Source organism: Lithobates pipiens, unplaced genomic scaffold (genome assembly GCF_037356315.1).
Source record: "Lithobates pipiens isolate NorthernLeopardFrog02 unplaced genomic scaffold, aLitPip1_a1.2 Scaffold_35, whole genome shotgun sequence".
NCBI classification, from domain to species: Eukaryota; Metazoa; Chordata; class Amphibia; order Anura; family Ranidae; genus Lithobates; species Lithobates pipiens.
The window spans coordinates 9,263,573-9,283,847 of record NW_027507811.1 but is presented as its reverse complement, the minus strand read 5'-3'; the positions used below and the strand labels follow the sequence as shown (position 1 = coordinate 9,283,847).

At 49.7% G+C, this 20,275-nt stretch overlaps 1 protein-coding gene across 1 annotated transcript; it reads left to right on the top strand.

Moving 5' to 3' along the window:
- Window positions 1–2,802: 2,802 nt before the first annotated feature.
- Window positions 2,803–14,851, top strand: LOC143955636 (uncharacterized). Its single transcript, XM_077465737.1, has 6 exons — window positions 2,803–3,584; window positions 3,701–3,798; window positions 8,367–8,573; window positions 8,663–8,881; window positions 9,037–9,172; window positions 9,890–14,851. The coding sequence occupies exons 1-6, from the start codon at window positions 3,500–3,502 to the stop codon at window positions 11,245–11,247; spliced, it is 2,103 nt and encodes a 700-aa protein (XP_077321863.1). The 5' UTR covers window positions 2,803–3,499; the 3' UTR covers window positions 11,248–14,851.
- The last annotated feature ends 5,424 nt before the right edge of the window (window positions 14,852–20,275 follow it).

The following is a 20,275-nucleotide window of genomic DNA, read 5'->3' as shown; positions in this document are numbered from 1 at the left end:
CCACTAGCCCCGCCAATTAAAGGGGACGTACAGGTATGTCCATTTTCCCACTGCTGCCATTGTGCCGACGTATATCGGCATGCAGCGGTGAGCATGCCGAAATGCAAATGCTACCCCAATTTTTCTTTTTGTATAATGTGAAAGATGATGTTACTCCGAGTAAATAGATACCTAACATGTCAAGCTTTAAAATTGCGCCCGCCCGTGGAATGGCGACAAACTACGATATTTTAAATGCCTTTACAGGTTACCAGTTTAAAATGTAAAAAGTTTAAAAAGATTATTGGTGCAGCCCCCCCGAGGATGCTGACCCAGGATCACCAGGGGTGCCTACCCAGGACCACCAGGTATGCCAATCAATGCCCAATAGGGATGGCACTCAGTGCCCATCAGTGATGCCTGCCAGTGCCTCCCGATCAGTGCTGCCCATTAGTGCCACCTATTAGTGCCGTCTATGAGTGCCCATCAGTGCCACCTATCAGTACCCATCAGTGCTGCATATAAGTGCCTCATCATCAGTGCTGCCTCATCAGTGGCAGGCAGTACTGCCTCATCAGTGCCCGTCACTGCAGCCCCATCAGTGCCACCTATTAGTGTCCATCAGTGCCACCTATCAGTACCCATCAGTGCTGCATATAAGTGCCTCATCATCAGTACTGCCTCATCAGTGCCTGTCACTGCAGCCCCATCAGTGCCACCTATCAGTACCCATCAGTGCTGCATATAAGTGCCTCATCTTCAGTGCCACCTCATCAGTGACTATCAGTACTGCCTCATCAGTGTCCTTCATTGCAGCCGCATCAGTACCCATCGGTGAAGGAGAAAACGTACCTATTTACAAAGTTTTGTAACAGAAACAAAGAAAAACTTTTTTTATTTTTGAATAGTTTCTCAGGCGAACCCGGTGGAAACGGTAAGGGAGGGGGTTGAGTCTTTCCTATATTCACTGTATATAGGGTGTTCAGATCATCCTGCCAAACAGGTGGGCAACCGGACAAAGTTCCTAGGCTTGGACCAAACCACCAGCTCATCCCTATTTCAGCTGCTGGTCCCTTCATTGCTGGTCCCTTACTGGAACGTGGCTGGTCCCTTCATTACTGGTCCCTTCCTGGAACGTGGCTGGACCCTTCATTGCTGGTCCCTTCCTGTAACGTGGCTGGCCCCTTCATTGCTGGTCCCTTCCTGGAATGTGGGCGGCCCCTTCATTGCTGGTCCCATCTTGGAACGTGGCTACCCCCTTCATTGCTGGTCCCATCCTGGTACGTGGCTGACCCCTTCATTGCTGGTCCCTTCCTGGAACTTGGCTACCCCCTTCATTGCTGGTCCCATCCTGGAACGTGGCTGACCCCTTCATTGTTGGTCCCATCCTGGAACCTGGCTCGCCCCTCCATTGTTGGTCCCATCTTGGAATGTGGCTGGCCCCTTCATTGCTGGTCCCTTCCTGGAATGTGGCTGGCCCCTCTATTACTGGTCCCTTCCTGGAACGTGGCTGGCCCCTTCATTGCTGGTCCCTTCCTGGAACGTGGCTGGCCCCTTCATTGCTGGTCACATCTTGGTACGTGGCTGGCCCCTTCCTTCCAGGAATGTGGCTGGCCCCTTCATTGCTGGTCCCTTCATTGCTGGTCCCTTCCTGGAATGTGGGCGGCCCCTTCATTGCTGGTCCCATCTTGGAACGTGGCTACCCCCTTCATTGCTGGTCCCATCCTGGTACGTGGCTGGCCCCTTCATTGCTGGTCCCTTCCTGGAACGTGGCTGGTCCCTTCATTGCTGGTCCCTTCCTGGAACGTGACTGGTCCCTTCATTGCTGGTCCCTTCCTGGAACGTGACTGGTCCCTTCATTGCTGGTCCCTTCCTGGAACGTGACTGGTCCCTTCATTGCTGGTCCCTTCCTGGAACGTGGCTGGTCCCTTCATTGCTGGTCCCTTCCTGGAACGTGACTGGTCCCTTCATTGCTGGTCCCTTCCTGGAACGTGGCTGGCCCCTTCATTGCTGGTCCCTTCCTGGAACGTGGCTGGTCCCTTCATTGCTGGTCCCTTCCTGGAACGTGACTGGTCCCTTCATTGCTGGTCCCATCCTGGAACCTGGCTGGCCCCTTCATTGTTGGTCCCATCTTGGAATGTGGCTCACCCCTTCATTGCTGGTCCCTTCCTGGAATGTGGCTGGCCCCTCTATTACTGGTCCCTTCCTGGAATGTGGCTGGCCCCTTTATTACTGGTCCCTTCCTGGAACGTGGCTGGACCCTTCATTGCTGGTCCCTTCCTGGAACGTGGCTGGACCCTTCATTGCTGGTCCCTTCCTGGAACGTGGCTGGACCCTTCATTGCTGGTCCCTTCCTGGAACGTGGCTGGACCCTTCATTGCTGGTCCCTTCCTGGAACGTGGCTGGACCCTTCATTGCTGGTCCCTTCCTGAAACGTGGCTGGCCCCTTCATTGCTGGTCACATCTTGGTACGTGGCTGGCCCCTTCCTTCCAGGAATGTGGCTGGCCCCTTCATGGCTGGTCCCCTCATTGCTGGTCCCTTCCAGGAACGTGCTGGTCCCTTCCAGGAACGTGGCTGGTCCCTTCATTGCTGGTCCCTTCCTGGAATGTGGGCAGCCCCTTCATTGCTGGTCCCATCTTGGAACGTGGCTACCCCCTTCATTGCTGGTCCCATCCTGGTACGTGGCTGACCACTTCATTGCTGGTCCCTTCCTGGAACCTGGCTGGTCCTTTCATTGCTGGTCCCTTCCTGGAACCTGGCTGGTCCCTTCATTGCTGGTCCCTTCCAGGAACCTGGCTGGTCCCTTCCATTGTCCTCCACTATGTCCGCGAGCGGAGGATTGTACATCAATCAATTCTTTCTCCTGCAGTGAGTTGGATATGATTCGCTCCAATGATTCCTGCAAATTCCCAATGGCCAGTTTGCGGGGCTATGGCGGATCGGGCGCAGGAGAAGGAGTGCATATTAGCAGAGGATGTAGGTGGGGATGGTTTCATCATCTACCTTCTGTGTGTTCTGGGGCTGTATTAGTCAGTTGATGTGCACGGCCTCTACTTTGTGCAGCACTATAATCACTTTTCTACCACTTACTGTACAATTGACCATAATTGTTATAAAATACTTACACTGTAATGACATAATGGACCAACCTTTCTCAACCTTTTCAACACAGAGGAACCCTTGAAATAGTTCTCCGGTCTCAGGGAACCCCCTGCTAAAAATTAGAAATCTACAACTCATGATACATTAGTGTGATGGTCGGTGGGAAGAATGGTCCTTACACTTGTGGTCATTGGGAAGAATTACCTCCTTACAGATAAAAAAAAAGATCAAAGGTGTCCATTGGAAGTTATTTGAGAGGCAGAAATTGCCCAATGCTGAAGGAACCCCTAGCAACCTCTGGAGGAACCCTAGTTGAGAATCACTGTTATAGACCCTTATAAGATGTCTGGATGGTGACTGTATCATTGTGTGTGTCAGGTTCCTATAAGGTGTCAGGATGTCACTGTCTATTTCTCCATGGAGGAGTGGGAGTATTTAGAAGGACACAAGGATCTCTACAAGGACGTCATGATGGACAATCAGCCGCCCCTCACATCACCGGGTAAGAGGAGACTTTATTGTAAAGGAGAGAGCAGTACAGAGGCTCCACCTAGATCCCCCATCATCTGATAAACACATAGAAACAATGTATTCAGTCAGTGTGTGTGTTTTCTACAGATGGATCCAGTAATGGGAACCCACCAGAGAGATGTCCCAGTCCTCTGTACTCCCGGGATTCCACACAGGAAGATCACACCATCCCCCACCATCATCAGGTACATGAATACAGGACTACTATTGATTGAACTGGATGGGCTAGTGTCTTTTGTAATACAATTATTGTTATAGCTTGAGAGGTAGATTAGGTGACCCTATGATATCTGATAACCTCATCCCTGGTAGGCCTCATGTACACTGCTTATGGTAAACGGATGTTCAGAGGCAATTGGATGCTTTTTTTTCAACGGCCCCCGAACTCATCCAAAGTTATCTTATGTGTACATGTACACAGGTTCGTTTTAAGTCATTTTTAGGCAGTTGCGTTTATAGGCTTTTCTTTGAAGGCAAAAAAAAAAATTAGTTCAGACGCCGAACGTTTCAGGCGCCAAACGTAGTAACTCCTGTTTAGCCGCATTTCATTTACAGGCGTTTTTCCTTTGTGGCTACTTTGAAAAAAAATAATAATGACGCTTCTAAACGCAAGCGCGGCTAAACGCGACATATATAAACGTGGCAAAACGGACGTTTTAAACGCGGGTTACTGTCTGCCAAGTTAAATCGTTCAGGAGAGGTTGTAAAAACGTCCCGCGTACATTAAGCCGTAAATGAAAAATGGTGTCAACAGGGTAATTGGGATTATAGCGGTGCCCGAAACAGTGAAGAATCCATAAATTATATAAGATAAAAATGTATTACACAAACAACAACAAATATAGGGTTCAGTAAAATTAGCAGAGCATGATAGAAGTCATGTTTAATGGTCACTGATATCTGTATATGGTAGGTGATCAATACTTGATGTCATATCCCAACATGTTTTGTCAACAATGGCTTCCTCAGTGGGATTTTTACGGACCACCAATATTTCATACAGCTCTAGTAATGATAATATAATTTACATATTAACAATTATTTATTACAGATACAGAAGATAACAACAATCGTGTATATAATGGTTCTTTTGTCCTCACCCCCCCCCCCCCCCCACCCCCACCACCAAACTCACCAAGGGAGCATCAGAGGGAAAGTCCACAGAATTAGGAAGGGGAGGCACTGTGTGATCATTATGTGAATTATTGGTAGTGTTTTAGAGGAATCCCGTATTCCCCGTCATCTGTTGTCGAAGAATCCAGACCGATGCCTTGTGAAGTGTCCGTCCTGAACGGCAGAGCCCAGATGTCTTTGATAGATAAAGCGATATATAGTTGCCCGCATTCTCCACCATTTGTTGTAGAAGAATCCAGACTGTTGTCTTGTGAAGGGCTCATCCTAAACTCCAGAGCCCAGACATCTTTGATAGATAAAGCAATATATAGTTACCAGCATGCTCTACCATTTGTTTTAGAAGAATCCAGACCACTGTCTTGTGAAGTGTCCCTCCTGATCCCCAGAGCCCAGATGTCTTTGATAGATAAAGCAATATATAGTTGCCCGCATTCTCCACCATTTGTTGTAGAAGAATCCAGACCATTGTCTTGTGAAGTGTTCATCCTAGAGCCCAGATGTCTTTGACAGATAAAGCGATATATACCGTGTTTCCCCGAAAGTAAGACAGTGTCTTACTTTCTTTTTATCCCCAAAAGCCCCACTATGTCTTACTTTCGGGGTATGTCTTATATTGGAAAAAAATCCCAGCATGCAGAGCTGCACTGCGCTACAGAAGAGGACTACAAGTCCCAGCAAGCAAGGCTGCACTACATTACAGAGGACTACAAGTCCCAGCATGCAAGGCTGCACTGTACTACAGAGGAGGCCTACAAGTCCCAGCATGCAAGGCTGCACTATGGAGGACTACAAGTCCAAGCATACAAAGCTGCTATGCTCAGCAGAGGAGAACTGTAAGCCCACACAGCCCGGTATGTTGGGACTTGTAGTCCTCCTCAGCTGCATCTTGCGGTTACATAATAAGAGCTGCAGAGAATCTCTTCACCCCCCCCCCTCCCCCTCCCCCTCCTTGGTCTCTCTCTGTATGACCAGCACTGACCTGTACCGGGAAGGACACAGAGCCAGTGACACCTGTCGGCAGTGATCCGGGACCTGGCGCAATAATCCCCTTCTCTGTGGTTGCGTCGCGCCGTTCTGATCAGTCTCGGGCAGCGGCTGTCACTCACAGCCGAGCAGAGTGAAGCCACCTCCCCCTCCTCTTGTATGGTTACACAGTATTGTGTATGGAGGAGGAGGAGGGGGAGGCGGCTTCAGTGAAGCCGCCTCCCCCTCCTTCTCCTTCATGGACAGCACTGTGTAGCCATACAAGAGGAGGGGGAGGCGGCTTCACTCTGCTCGGCTGTGAGTGACAGCCGCTGCCCGAGACTGATCAGAACGGCGCTGTCTCTTCAGTCGGAGGGGGAGGGCGCTGGCCTGGCACCCCCCCCAGGGTGTGGCACCCGGTGCGGCCCGCACCCCCGCCCCACTCTTAGTACGCCACTGGAGGCGGCAATACCCCCGTGTTTCCCCGAAAGTAAGACATATGTCTTACTTTCGGGGTATGGCTTATATTAGCCGACCCCTCTGAAACTCCCGATACGTCTTACAATCGGGGGTGTCTTACTATCGGGGAAACACGGTAGTTGCCCGCATTCTCCACCATTTAGATAAAGCGATATATAGTTACCAGCATGCTCCACCATTTGTTGTAGAAGAATCCAGACCATTGTCTTGTGACGTGTTCATCCTAGAGCCCAGATGTCTTTGATAGATAAAGCGATATATAGTTGCCCGTATTCTCCACCATTTGTTATAGAAGAATCCAGACCATTGTCTTGTGAAGTGTCCCTCCAAAACTCCAGAGCCCAGATGTCTTTGATAGATAAAGTGATATATAGTTGCCCGCATTCTCCACCATTTATTGTAGAAGAATCCAGATCACTGTCCTGTGAAGTGCTCATCCTAAACTCCAGAGCCCAGACATCTTTGATAGATAAAGCAATATATAATTACCAGCATGCTCTACCATTTGTTTTAGAAGAATCCAGACCACTGTCTTGTGAAGTGTCCCTCCTGATCCCCAGAGCCCAGATGTCTTTGATAGATAAAGCGATATATAGTTGCCCGCATTCTCCACCATTTGTTGTAGAAGAATCCAGACCATTGTCTCGTGAAGTGTTCATCCTAGAGCCCAGATGTCTTTGACAGATAAAGCGATATATAGTTGCCCGCATTCTCCACCATTTGTTATAGAAGAATCCAGACCATTGTCTTGTGAAGTGTCCCTCCAAAACTCCAGAGCCCAGATGTCTTCGATAGATAAAGCGATATATAGTTGCCCGCATTCTCCACCATTTGTTGTAGAAAAATCCAGACTGTTGTCTTGTGAAGTGTCCCTCCTAAACTCCAGAGCCCAGACATCTTTGATAGATAAAGCAATATATAGTTGCCCGCATTCTCCACCATTTGTTGTAGAAGAATCCAGACCATTGTCTTGTGAAGTGTTCATCCTAGAACCCAGATGTCTTTGATAGATAAAGCAATATATAGTTGCCCGCATTCTCCACCATTTGTTGTAGAAGAATCCAGACCATTGTCTTGTGAAGTGTCCCTCCAAAACTCCAGAGCCCAGATGTCTTCGATAGATAAAGCGATATATAGTTGCCCGCATTCTCCACCATTTGTTGTAGAAAAATCCAGACTGTTGTCTTGTGAAGTGTCCCTCCTAAACTCCAGAGCCCAGACATCTTTGATAGATAAAGCAATATATAGTTGCCCGCATTCTCCACCATTTGTTGTAGAAGAATCCAGACCATTGTCTTGTGAAGTGTTCATCCTAGAGCCCAGATGTCTTTGATAGATAAAGCAATATATAGTTGCCCGCATTCTCCACCATTTGTTGTAGAAGAATCCAGACCATTGTCTTTGTAAGGTGTAAACATAATGCAAGTTTATTACGTTTTATAAATGTCATTATAAGTTTGGTGTAGCATTACATAAATTCACATTAGTTCAGTTGTGTCTGGCATTTTCACACACGCAGCAAACATCAGCAGGTTGCAAGCATCTGTAGACATTTTATAGACACACAATGTTAGTATCAACAGAAACTTATCACCGCACAGCAGAGCCCCAGTCACCTCTATCACGGTACTACCAGGTCCCAAAAACCTTGACAATAGGGTGATTAAAACTTACCTATGGTGCCAGTGCCCCTCCTGACCTCCAAAGGTCACCCGTCTTAAGTAGATAAAGCAATATGTATTTGCCCGCATTCTCCACCATCTGTTTTAGTAGCATCCAGACCATTGTCTTGAGTGGTGAAAATCGAATCCAAGTTTATTTGTTGATCATTTTTGCAAGGAATCTGGTTAACGTATGACATACCCCTCATTATTACCAGCCAAACCCTGTTATCTAACCCTCTATGCATCCAAGACTCTGTAAATTTCCAGAAGACAGCCTCCTTTGTAAGCCATAACAACTCCACTTAGAGCAGGAGAACCAAGAATCTTCAAGAGTCTCTCTTACTAGTTCCCACGTAACCGACTATACCTTTCACACATCTACGCATTCTTGTTTATTGATGTTCACCAAGGTTGGAGATGCTTAGGGGAACAAGCTTGACTGAAGCCGATGTTCGGTAGTTATGTGTTCTACATTGCTATGTTTACTCCATTGAACGTCTTTTTGTATTTAGAGTGGAAACCTTGGGGATATTATTATTATTGTTAAAGAAGAGTTTAAAGAGGAGGATGAGGAGTATGGAGTGATGGAGGAGTTTTCAGGACACATGGATGTCACAATGGAGCCACCCAATGACAGAAACCCACCAGAGAGATGTCCCCATCTTCTGTATTCTGGAGATTCCACACAGGAAGGTCACACCATCCCCCACCATCATCAGGTAGATGAGGAAAAATCACTGATAGTATCATTAGGATCTGTACATTATCTGCATTGTTACCGTTGATGTCATTTTTATTATATATTCAGAGCGGAAACCTGAGAGATTCTAAAGTTGATGTTAAAGAAGAGATAAAAGAGGAGGATGATGAGGATGGGGGGATGGAGGAGTCAGAGGTTGCAGAAGGACGCAAAGATCTGTACCAGGACAACATGGTGGAACCACCTAGTAACAGAAACCCACCAGAGAGATGTCCCCGTCCTCTGGATTCCACACAGGAAGGTCACACCATCCCCCACCATCATCAGGTAGGTGGAGTTGAGGGTCGGGAACATAAAGTGATTGAACACTCTGACATGTGGAGATGATGTGTGGACTCTACAAGATGATATTTTCTATGTGATCTCACATCATAAATACTTCTATGTTACAGATGTTATTTTCTGCCATTCTGTTGGTTTAGGGTGAAGATCTGATGAAGATGAAAGTTGAGGATGAAGTAGAAGAGACGTATGTGAGGGATGATCAGCAATATACGGAGGAGGCTGGAATGACGAGGACATTCATAGAGGAGGACACTCCTACAGAGATCAGCACAGGTGACCCATCGTATATTCTTCTCTTATCTCTGCTCTTTTACTGCTCACTGATTGGTCCAGAGTAGGGCGGGAGCTGAGTGATATCAGCCAATAATAGGTTGGTAGTGGTCCCCTCCCTGTACTGATACCCTATTTGTGGTTCAGCTGGCAGTATTAGGTTGTGGGTGACTCCTAGTTACAGTAGCACAGATATGATAACACAGATTGAGGCTTTCTTAGGTTGGTTCCTCTTCTTCCAGCAGAATTATATCTAAATGTTACCATAAAACTCCGTTAAACATCTCAATGGGGTAAGGTATAACACTAAAACACTAATTTTTCCAGGAGAAATACTGCTGCAAGCTCCCTCCAGTGCAGCATATCACCAGAAGCCTAGGCCTGTGGTCATTTGTTTTATGATCGAGCGTCTTCAATTCAAGACTTTGACCCTCTTGTCAATCAAAGATCACATGACCCAGTACCTAGGCTTGTGGTTGTGTGAAGAGCATGGACCTCCCAGCCCCCATTGGTTCCTGCTCTTCTGGCAAGGCTGTGTAAATGTAGAAGTGATCAGGGAGGACCAAAGAACCTTTGATGGAAGAGGGGGGAAGAGTCCCGGCTGGTTGGGACCTCCACAGAGAACATCTCCTCACTCATATCTACCTGATCCAGATGGGATCTTGATGGAAGTGAACTAACCCTCTCATATCTATTGATGATGTTTTTATATTTTTCCAGGACACGCCATGGAGAAACCCTCAAAGGATCGTCTCACTTTATCTCCAAGTTTTCAAATGGAAGATGAGGACATCAAAGAAGAATGTACTGGAGAAAAGACAACGATCTTCTGGGATCCCTCAGACTCTGAGGAATCGTGTACTGCGGGGGATGGTGCCGGGGTTGAGGGGGACATGATGTTTTACTGTCTAGAATGTGGGGAACGTTTTAGCTCTGAATTGGCTCTCTCTGTACATCAGAGATCTCACACGGGTGAGAAGCTTCATTCCTGCTCTGAGTGCGGGAAATGTTTTCTTCATAAATCAGAACTGGTCCGACATCAAAGAACTCACACGGGGGAGAAGCCGTATTCCTGCTCCGAGTGTGGGAAGTCTTTTTCCCAGAAGGCCCATCTTTCCAGACATCAGGCATTACACACAGGGGACAAGCCGTTTTCCTGCCCCGAGTGCGGGAAATGTTTTATACGTAAATCCAAACTGGACATACATTACAGGTCGCACACGGGGGAAAGGCCCTATTCCTGCTCTGAGTGCGAGAAATGCTTTTCAGATAAGGACAAGCTTTCCAGACACCAGAGATTGCACACGGGCGAGAAATTATATTCCTGCCCTGAGTGCGGGAAATTTTATACACAGAAATCAGACCTTGTTATGCATGAAAGGTCTCACACAGGGGAGAGCCCATATTCCTGCCCTGAGTGCGGGAAGCTTTTTTCACAGAAGTCCAATCTTTCTGTACACCAGAGATTGCACACCGGGGAGAAGCCATTTCCCTGCCTCGACTGCGGGAAATGTTTTCCTCGGAAATCAGATCTTGTTATACATCAGAGATCTCACACGGGGGAGAAGCCGTTTTCCTGCCCTGAGTGCGGGAAATGTTTTTCACAGAAGTCCCTTCTTTCCAGACATCAGAGAGTGCACACGGGGGAGAAGCAGTATGTTTGCCATGAGTGCGGGAAATCTTTTACGCAGAACTCGGAACTCATTACACATCAAAGAGCTCACACGGGGGAGAAGCCGTTTTACTGCCCAGAGTGCGGGAAATCTTTTTCACAGAAGACGAATCTTTCCAAACATCAGAGATTGCACACGGGTGAGAAGCCGTATGTCTGCTCTGAGTGCGGGAGATGTTTTTCACAGAAGTCAGAACTTGTTAAACATCAGAGATCTCACACGGGGGAGAAGCCGTATTCCTGTCCTGAGTGCGGGAAATCTTTTACACGTAAAGCAAACCTTACTGAACATCAGCTATGCCACACGCAGGAAAAGCTGTTTTCCTGTTCTGAGTGCGGGAAATGTTATCCACGGAAATCAGCACTTGTAAAGCATCGAAGATCTCACAAAGGGGAGAAGCCGTAGTTATGTCCTAGGTGCTGGAAGTGTTTTTCACAGAAGTCTTGTCTTACCAGGTTTTACACAAAACCCTTGAGGTGTATTAGTGTCCTGAGTGCGGGAAATGTCTTCTATATGAGTCATATATATTAGAGATCTCACACTGGGAAGAAGCTGTGCCCCTGCCCTTAGTGCGGGAAATGTTCTTCACAAATGTAGCTAGACGTCAGATGTTACCAGACATCAGAGAACCCACACAACCCTTGAGGTGTATTAATGTGCTGAGTGCGGAAAATGTCTTCTTTATGGATCTAATGTTGCCGTACATCAGAGATCTCATACCGGGAAGAAGCTCACCTTGATACCTTGAGCGCTCCTTTGATCTTTATCATGGAAGAAACACTTTATATGGAAATCTGAGATCACTAAAGATTTCAAAGTTCTGTCTTCCTCTGCTAGGAGAGAGAAGGAGGGAGTGTCACTGTTGGTTGGGTTCCTCTAGGAGAGAGAAGGAGGGGGTGTCACTGCCGGTTGGGTCCCTCTAGGAGAGAGAAGGAGGGGGTGTCACTGCTGGTTGGGTCCCTCTAGGAGAGAGAAGGAGGGGGTGTCACTGCCGGTTTGGTCCCTCTAGGAGAGAGAAGGAGGGGGTGTCACTGCCGGTTGGGTCCCTCTAGGAGAGAGAAGGAGGGGGTGTCACTGCTGGTTGGGTCCCTCTAGGAGAGAGAAGGAGGGGGTGTCACTGCCGGTTGGGTTCCTCTAGGAGAGAGAAGGAGGGGATGTCACTGCTGGTTGGGTCCCTCTAGGAGAGAGAAGGAGGGGGTGTCACTGCCGGTTGGGTCCCTCTAGGAGAGAGAAGGAGGGGGTGTCACTGCTGGTTGGGTCCCTCTAGGAGAGAGAAGGAGGGGGTGTCACTGCTGGTTGGGTCCCTCTAGGAGAGAGAAGGAGGGGGTGTCACTGCTGGTTGGGTCCCTCTAGGAGAGAGAAGGAGGGGGTGTCACTGCTGGTTGGGTTCCTCTAGGAGAGAGAAGGAGGGGATGTCACTGCTGGTTGGGTCCCTCTAGGAGAGAGAAGGAGGGGGTGTCACTGCTGGTTGGGTTCCTCTAGGAGAGAGAAGGAGGGGATGTCACTGCTGGTTGGGTCCCTCTAGGAGAGAGAAGGAGGGAGTGTCACTGCTGGTTGGGTCCCTCTAGGAGAGAGGAGGAGGGGGTGTCACTGCTGGTTGGGTCCCTCTAGGAGAGAGAAGGAGGGGGTGTCACTGCCGGTTTGGTTCCTCTAGGAGAGAGAAGGAGGGGGTGTCACTGCCGGTTGGGACCCTCTAGGAGAGAGAAGGAGGGGGTGTCACTGCCGGTTGGGTCCCTCTAGGAGAGAGAAGGAGGGGGTGTCACTGCTGGTTGGGTCCCTCTAGGAGAGAGAAGGAGGGGGTGTCACTGCCGGTTGGGTCCCTCTAGCAGTGTAGTCTGATCTCCTCTGATCTTCAGCAGAAGCTGCAAAGGAAGACATGGTGGTGAGAGAGGATGTAGATAATACTTGTGTATGAAGAGAAGAGGAGATCAGACTTTAGCGGTCATGGAAGAAACACTTTATATGGAAATCTGAGATCACTAAAGACTTCAAAGTTCTGTCTTCCTCTGCTAGGAGAGAGAAGGAGGGGGTGTCACTGCTGGTTGGGACCCTCTAGGAGAGAGGAGGAGGGGGTGTCACTCCTGGTCGGGTCCCTCTAGGAGAGAGAAGGAGGGGGTGTCACTGCCGGTTGAGTCCCTCTAGGAGAGAGAAGGAGGGGGTGTCACTGCCGGTTGGGTCCCTCTAGGAGAGAGAAGGAGGGGGTGTCACTGCTGGTTGGGTCCCTCTAGGAGAGAGGAGGAGGGGGTGTCACTGCTGGTTGGGTCCCTCTAGGAGAGAGAAGGAGGGGGTGTCACTGCTGGTTGGGTCCCTCTAGGAGAGAGCAGGAGGGGGTGTCACTGCCGGTTGGGTCCCTCTAGGAGAGAGAAGGAGGGGGTGTCACTGCTGGTTGGGTCCCTCTAGGAGAGAGGAGGAGGGGGTGTCACTGCTGATTGGGTCCCTCTAGGAGAGAGAAGGAGGGGGTGTCACTGCCGGTTGGGACCCTCTAGGAGAGAGAAGGAGGGGGTGTCACTGCCGGTTGGGTCCCTCTAGGAGAGAGGAGGAGGGGGTGTCACTGCCGGTTGGGTCCCTCTAGGAGAGAGAAGGAGGGGGTGTCACTGCTGGTTGGGTCCCTCTAGGAGAGAGGAGGAGGGGGTGTCACTGCTGATTGGGTCCCTCTAGGAGAGAGAAGGAGGGGGTGTCACTGCCGGTTGGGACCCTCTAGGAGAGAGAAGGAGGGGGTGTCACTGCCGGTTGGGTCCCTCTAGGAGAGAGGAGGAGGGGGTGTCACTGCCGGTTGGGTCCCTCTAGGAGAGAGAAGGAGGGGGTGTCACTGCCGGTTGGGTCCCTCTAGGAGAGAGGAGGAGGGGGTGTCACTGCCGGTTGGGTTCCTCTAGGAGAGAGAAGGAGGGGGTGTCACTGCCGGTTGGGTCCCTCTAGGAAAGAGGAGGAGGGGGTGTCACTGCCGGTTGGGTCCCTCTAGGAGAGAGAAGGAGGGGGTGTCACTGCCGGTTGGGTCCCTCTAGGAGAGAGAAGGAGGGGGTGTCACTGCCGGTTGGGTCCCTCTAGGAGAGAGAAGGAGGGGGTGTCACTGCTGGTTGGGTCCCTCTAGGAGAGAGAAGGAGGGGGTGTCACTGCCGGTTGGGTTCCTCTAGGAGAGAGAAGGAGGGGGTGTCACTGCTGGTTGGGTCCCTCTAGGAGAGAGGAGGAGGGGGTGTCACTGCCAGTTGGGTCCCTCTAGGAGAGAGGAGGAGGGGGTGTCACTGCCGGTTGGGTCCCTCTAGGAGAGAGAAGGAGGGGGTGTCACTGCCAGTTGGGTCCCTCTAGGAGAGAGGAGGAGGGGGTGTCACTGCCGGTTGGGTCCCTCTAGGAGAGAGGAGGAGGGGGTGTCACTGCCGGTTGGGTCCCTCTAGGAGAGAGAAGGAGGGGGTGTCACTGCCAGTTGGGTTCCTCTAGGAGAGAGAAGGAGGGGGTGTCACTGCTGGTTGGGTCCCTCTAGGAGAGAGAAGGAGGGGGTGTCACTGCCGGTTGGGTTCCTCTAGGAGAGAGAAGGAGGGGGTGTCACTGCTGGTTGGGTCCCTCTAGGAGAGAGAAGGAGGGGGTGTCACTGCCGGTTGGGTTCCTCTAGGAGAGAGAAGGAGGGGGTGTCACTGCCGGTTGGGTCCCTCTAGGAAAGAGAAGGAGGGGGTGTCACTGCCGGTTGGGTCCCTCTAGGAGAGAGAAGGAGGGGGTGTCACTGCCGGTTGGGTCCCTCTAGGAGAGAGAAGGAGGGGGTGTCACTGCTGGTTGGGTCCCTCTAGGAGAGAGAAGGAGGGGGTGTCACTGCCGGTTGGGTCCCTCTAGCAGTGTAGTCTGATCTCCTCTGATCTTCAGCAGAAGCTGCAAAGGAAGACATGGTGGTGAGAGAGGATGTAGATAATACTTGTGTATGAAGAGAAGAGGAGATCAGACTTTAGCGGTCTCGACATACAACAAAATGATAAAAAAAGCTTTTCTTACAAAATATACAAAAAAATAAATGGTTACAATTATATTTTGTGATGAAAATTTGTATTTTTTTGTTTAACCTTCTTTCCGCCCGCGTTATAGCCGAAAGACGGCTTCCAATGTCGGGGAGACGTCTACAGACTTTCTCCAGTGATCGCCCTTCGGACTGGGCTGATCACAGAGAAGGGTAAAGGGCCAATGACAGCTGATCACGGGAAGTAAACCGAAGCCGGTTATTGGCTTTTCCTCACGATCAGCATGAGGAGAATAAAAGAAAGTCGATAGCCAACTTCTGTTACAGGGACAACAGCCCCAATCTGTGCCCGCCAGGGCTGCTAATTAGTGCCCACCAGTGCCACCTATCAATGTCTGCTAATCTGTGTCACCTATCAGTGCCCCCTACCGGTGCCCATCAGTTCCACCCCTCAAAGCCCATCAGTGCCGCCTACCAGTGACCATCAGTGCCGCCTACCAGTGACCATCAGTGCCATCTAGCAGTTACTATCAGTGCCACCTACCAGTGCCATATATCAGAGCCCATCAGTGCGACCTATCAGTGTCCATCTGTGCTACCTATCAGTTACTATAAGTGCCGCCTATTGGAGCCCATCGGTGCAGCATCTCCGATCCCATTAGTGCTGCCTACCAGTGTCCATCAGTGCTGCCTATCAGAGCCCATCAGTTTCGCCTACCAATGCCTATCAGTGATAGGTTGCCACCTGTGCAATAAGTCCATCTGTGACATTTTCTTGCTACTAAATCTGTGGGGTGGTGGTTTGTTTTTCAGGGGTTGGGCTCGGCCCCCCTTAGTTCCAGTGAAGGGAACTCTTAAGGCGTCGGCATACCAAGACATTTTGGACAATTTCATGCTCCCAACTTTGTGGGAACAGTTTTCCTGTTCCAACATGACTCCGCACCAGTGCACAAAGCAAGGTCCACAAAGACACGGATAAGTGAGTTTGGGGTGGAGGAACTTGACTGGCCTGCACAAAGTCCTGACCTCAACCTGATAGAACACCTTTGGGAGGAATTAGAGCGGAGACTGTGAGCCAGACCTTCTCGTCCAACATCAGTGCCTGACCTCACAAATACGCTTCTGGAAGAATGGTCAAACATTCCCATAGACACACTCCTAAACCTTGTGGATGGCCTTCCCAGAAGAGTTGAAGCTGTTATAGCCGCAAAGGGTGGGCCAACTCAATACTGAACCTTACGGACTAAGACTGGGATGCCATTAAAGTTCATGTGCGTGTAAAGGCAGGCGTCCCAATACTTCTGATAATATATTGTATATGTAAGACCGGTGGCAGACGTATCTCTCTACTATTGTTGTTATCTCACATGCACAATGCTAAATAGCTTGGTCTGTGCTACTGTATGTGTGTAGTGGCCACCTTCCAGTATATTAGATGCTACAAGGAATTAAATTCAGGGTAGATGAGCCGACTTTAAGTTCCAGTATCACAGCACAGATTCTGCTGATGAAAAATTGCGTTCCAGGCTGGTTGGACAATGGCTGGAGGATCTCCCCACACCACCGATGATCTTGACTTCAGGTTACAAGACAGATTAACCACTTGCTTACAGGGCACTTAAACACCTTCCTGCCCAGACCAATTTTCAGCTTTCGGTGCTCTCACAATTTGAATGACAATTACTCAGTCATGCAACACTGTACCCAAATGAATTTTTTGTCCTTTTTTTCCCACAAATAGAGCTTTCTTTTGGTGGTATTTGATCACCTCTGGGGTTTTTATTTTTTGCGCTATAAATGAAAAAAGACCGAAAATTTTGAAAAAAAAACGCATATTTCTTTGTTTCTGTGACAGAATTATGCAAATTATTAATTTTTCTTCATAAATTTTGGTCACAATTTATACTGCTACATGTCTTTGGTAAAAATAACCCAAATTAGTGGATATTATTTGGTCTTTGTGAAAGTTAGAGAGTCTACAAGCTGTGGTGCGAATCGCACAAAATTGATCACATCTGATGTACTGGTGGCCTATCTCGCTTCTTGTGACCCAAACAAGTCAGGAAAGTACAAATACCCACCAAATGACCCCTTTTTGGAAAGTAGACATTCCAAGGTATTTAGTAAGAGGTATAGTGAGCTTTTTGATGTTGTCATTTTTTTCCCACAATTCTTTGCAAAATTAAGATTTTTCATTTTTTTTTTTTTCTCCACAAAATTGTCATTGTAATAGGTTATTTCTCTCACGTGGCATGTGTATACCACAAATGACACCCCCCAAAAAATTCTGCTACTCCTCCTGAGTATTACAATACCACATGTGTGGGACTTTTTCACAGCCTGGCCACATAGAGAGGCCCAACATGCAGGTAGCGCCATCATGTGTTCTAGGAACATAAATTACACATCTAACTTGTTGACTATTTATTACACTTTTGAAGCACCAGGACAATGACACGTGACACTGATGACAGATGGCACTGATACGTGGCAATGATGACAGGTGGCACTGATGACAGATGGCACTAATATGTGGCACTGATGACAGATGGCACTAATATGTGGCACTGATGACGCGTGGCACTTATACGTGGCACTGATGACACGTGGCACTAATACGTGGCACTGATGACACGTGGCACTGAAACGTGGCACCGATGACAGATGGCACTAATACGTGGCACTAATATGTGCCACCGATGACAGATGGCACTAATACATGGCACCGATGACGCGTGACACTGATGACAGATGGCACTGATAAGTGGCATTGATGACACGTGACACTGACAACAGATGGCACGTGACACTGACAGGTGGCACTGATGACAAATGGCACTGATACGTGGCACTGATGACAGATGGCACTATGTGGCACTGATGACACGTGGCACTGACGGCAGGTGGCACTGACGGCAGGTGGCACTGGGGGCAGGTGGCACTGGGGGCAGGTGGCACTGACGGCAGGTGGCACTGGGGTGGATGGCACTGGGGGCAGGTAGCACTGGGGTGGATGGCACTGGGGGCAGGTAGCACTGGGGTGGATGGCACTGGGGGCAGGTAGCACTGGGGTGGATGGCACTAGGGGCAGGTAGCACTGGGGTGGATGGCACTAGGGGCAGGTAGCACTGGGGTGGATGGCACTGGGGGCAGGTAGCACTGGGGTGGATGGCACTGGGGGCAGGTAGCACTGGGGTGGATGGCACTGGGGCAGATAGCACTGCTGGGGGCGGATGGCACTGCTGGGGGCGGATGGCACTGCTGGGGGCGGATGGCACTTTTTATTTCATTTTTTTAATTTTTTTTTTTTCCAGAATCAGAACGGCTGCCGCTGCAGCCGTTCATCTCTCCCCTCTCGCACTGTCTGTGCGAGGAAGGAGAGCGGCGCTGCGAGATGATCTCATATGTTTACATATGAGATCATCTCCCATTGGACACGCCGATCACGCTGTAAACGGCCGCTGTGATTGGCCGTTTACAGCGATCTGTGTTTGCCTGTCCCCGGGGGACACGGCGAACACAGAACTTCCGCGATGCGCGCCCGCGGCGGCGCGCATTGCGGAAGTAAACATCAGGCCGTCCAGGGACGGCCACCCGGACGAACGCGCCTGCTCTACGGCCGTAATTCGGCTATAGGGCGGGCGCGAGGAGGTTAAATGCTATTGGGGGCTAAGCACAGAGTAGATAGGCTGACTCTGAGTTCCGGTATCACACTAAAGTATCTGCTGATGAAAAACTGCATTCCAGGCTGGTTGGACAACAGCTGGAGGCTCTCACCATCACCGCTGATATTGCCTTCAGGTTTCTTATGCCAAGACGGATGCCACATTGCAAGCATCCTTAGGGGCCCCTGCAACTGGACTTTGCTGCAACATTCATCTAGATGTATCCCTATTAATACCAATATATACCCAGGTATATTTACCGTACATCATTCCACCAGGCCCTTCCTGTTTGTACATTGGATGTACTGTTCGTAATCTCTTCTTATATCAAGCTTGCATTATTTCTTTACTGGTGTACATCTATATACTTATGGTTAATGTTTTATGCTGGCTGCAGTTGTCCTTTTGCTCCCAATTACTTTGATTGGATTACAGATTCATTTCCCAGGAAGGGATCTCCCTCTGTTCACAGAGGTCCTGTCCTAGATGGAGACCCAGTCCTGGGTGGGGGGCTCTGTCTTGGGTGGAGGCACTTTCCTGGGTGAGGGCCCTAGCCTGGATGGTAGCTCTGTCCTAGGTAGTAGCTCTGTAATTGGTAGGGGCCCTGTCCTCGGTGGAGGCACTGTCCTAGGGAGGGGCTGTGCCCTGGGTGGAGGTAATGTCCTGGGTGGAGGCCCTGTCCTGGGTGGGGGCTCTTTCCTGGATGGTAGCCCAGTCCTGGGAGGGGGCTCTGTCCTAGGTAGGGGCTGTGTCCTGGGTGGAGGTAATGTCCTGGGTGGAGGCTCTGTCCTGGATGGGGACCCTGTCCTGGGTGGGGGCACTGTCATAGGTAGGGGCTGTGTCCTGGTGGTAGCTCTGTCCTATGTGAAGGCCCTATCCTGTCTGGGAAGGTAGCTCTATTCTGGGTGGGGGCTCTGTCCTGGGTGGAGGCCCTGTCCTGGGTGGGGACACTGTCATAGGTAGGGGCTGTGTCCTGGAGGGGTGCCCTGTCCTGGGTGGAGGCCCTATCCTGGGTGGGGGCTCTGTCTGGGAAGGTAGCTCTATTCTGGGTGGGGGCTCTGTCCTGGGTGGAGGCCCTATCCTGGGTGGGGGGCTCTGTCTGGGAAGGTAGCTCTATCCTGGTTGGGGGCTCTGTCCTGGGTGGAGGCCCTGTCCTGGAGGGGTGCCCTGTCCTGGGTGGAGGCCCTATCCTGGGTGGGGGACCTGTCCTGTGTGGGGGCTCTGTCTGAGGACTGTGCACTAGGTGGAGGCCCTGTCCTGGTTGGTAGCTCTGTCCTGGGTGGGAATTCCATCCTGGGTGGAGGTCCTGTGCTCGGTGGAAGCACTGGCAACTTTATTATCAATCCTAGTCCTCCACTTAGAGAAGGTTCTGGTTCTCTTATTTCCCTCCAAGTTTAGAGCAATATTCTTCGGGAGGGATATTTCTCCAAACCCAGAAAAGAGGACTACACTTTTTTCCCTTAAATTAAGGGTTAGGTATGTTGGGTTTAAGGGTTTTTTTTTTTTTTAATGCAGTTACTCAAATGTTCTTTTTTATCTTTTGGTCATATGACTGTTTGTACTTCCCCGATCTATTTTTTTTCCTGATAAATTCAGCCAAGTAATTGCCAGACCATTGTTCCTATTTTTTTCAAACAGTCTACTAACTGGAATGGTACCAACTGATTGGATAAAAGCCAATGTAGCACCAATATTTTAAAAAGGGCCCAAAATACATCCCTGGGAATTACAGAACAGTTAGCCTAACATCAATAGTATGCAAGCTCTTGGAGGTGACGATAAGGGACTATATACAAGATTTTAGTAACGAGAACGGTATCATTAGCAGTAA

Coding starts and splice junctions, on each gene's coding strand:
- LOC143955636 (XM_077465737.1), top strand. CDS start 3,500: ATGGAGGAGTGGGAGTATTTAGAAGGACACAAGGATCTCTACAAGGAC. Junction 3,799..8,366: donor CCATCCCCCACCATCATCAG/GTACATGAATAC, acceptor TTTTGTATTTAG/AGTGGAAACCTTGGGGATAT. Junction 9,173..9,889: donor TCCTACAGAGATCAGCACAG/GTGACCCATCGT, acceptor ATATTTTTCCAG/GACACGCCATGGAGAAACCC.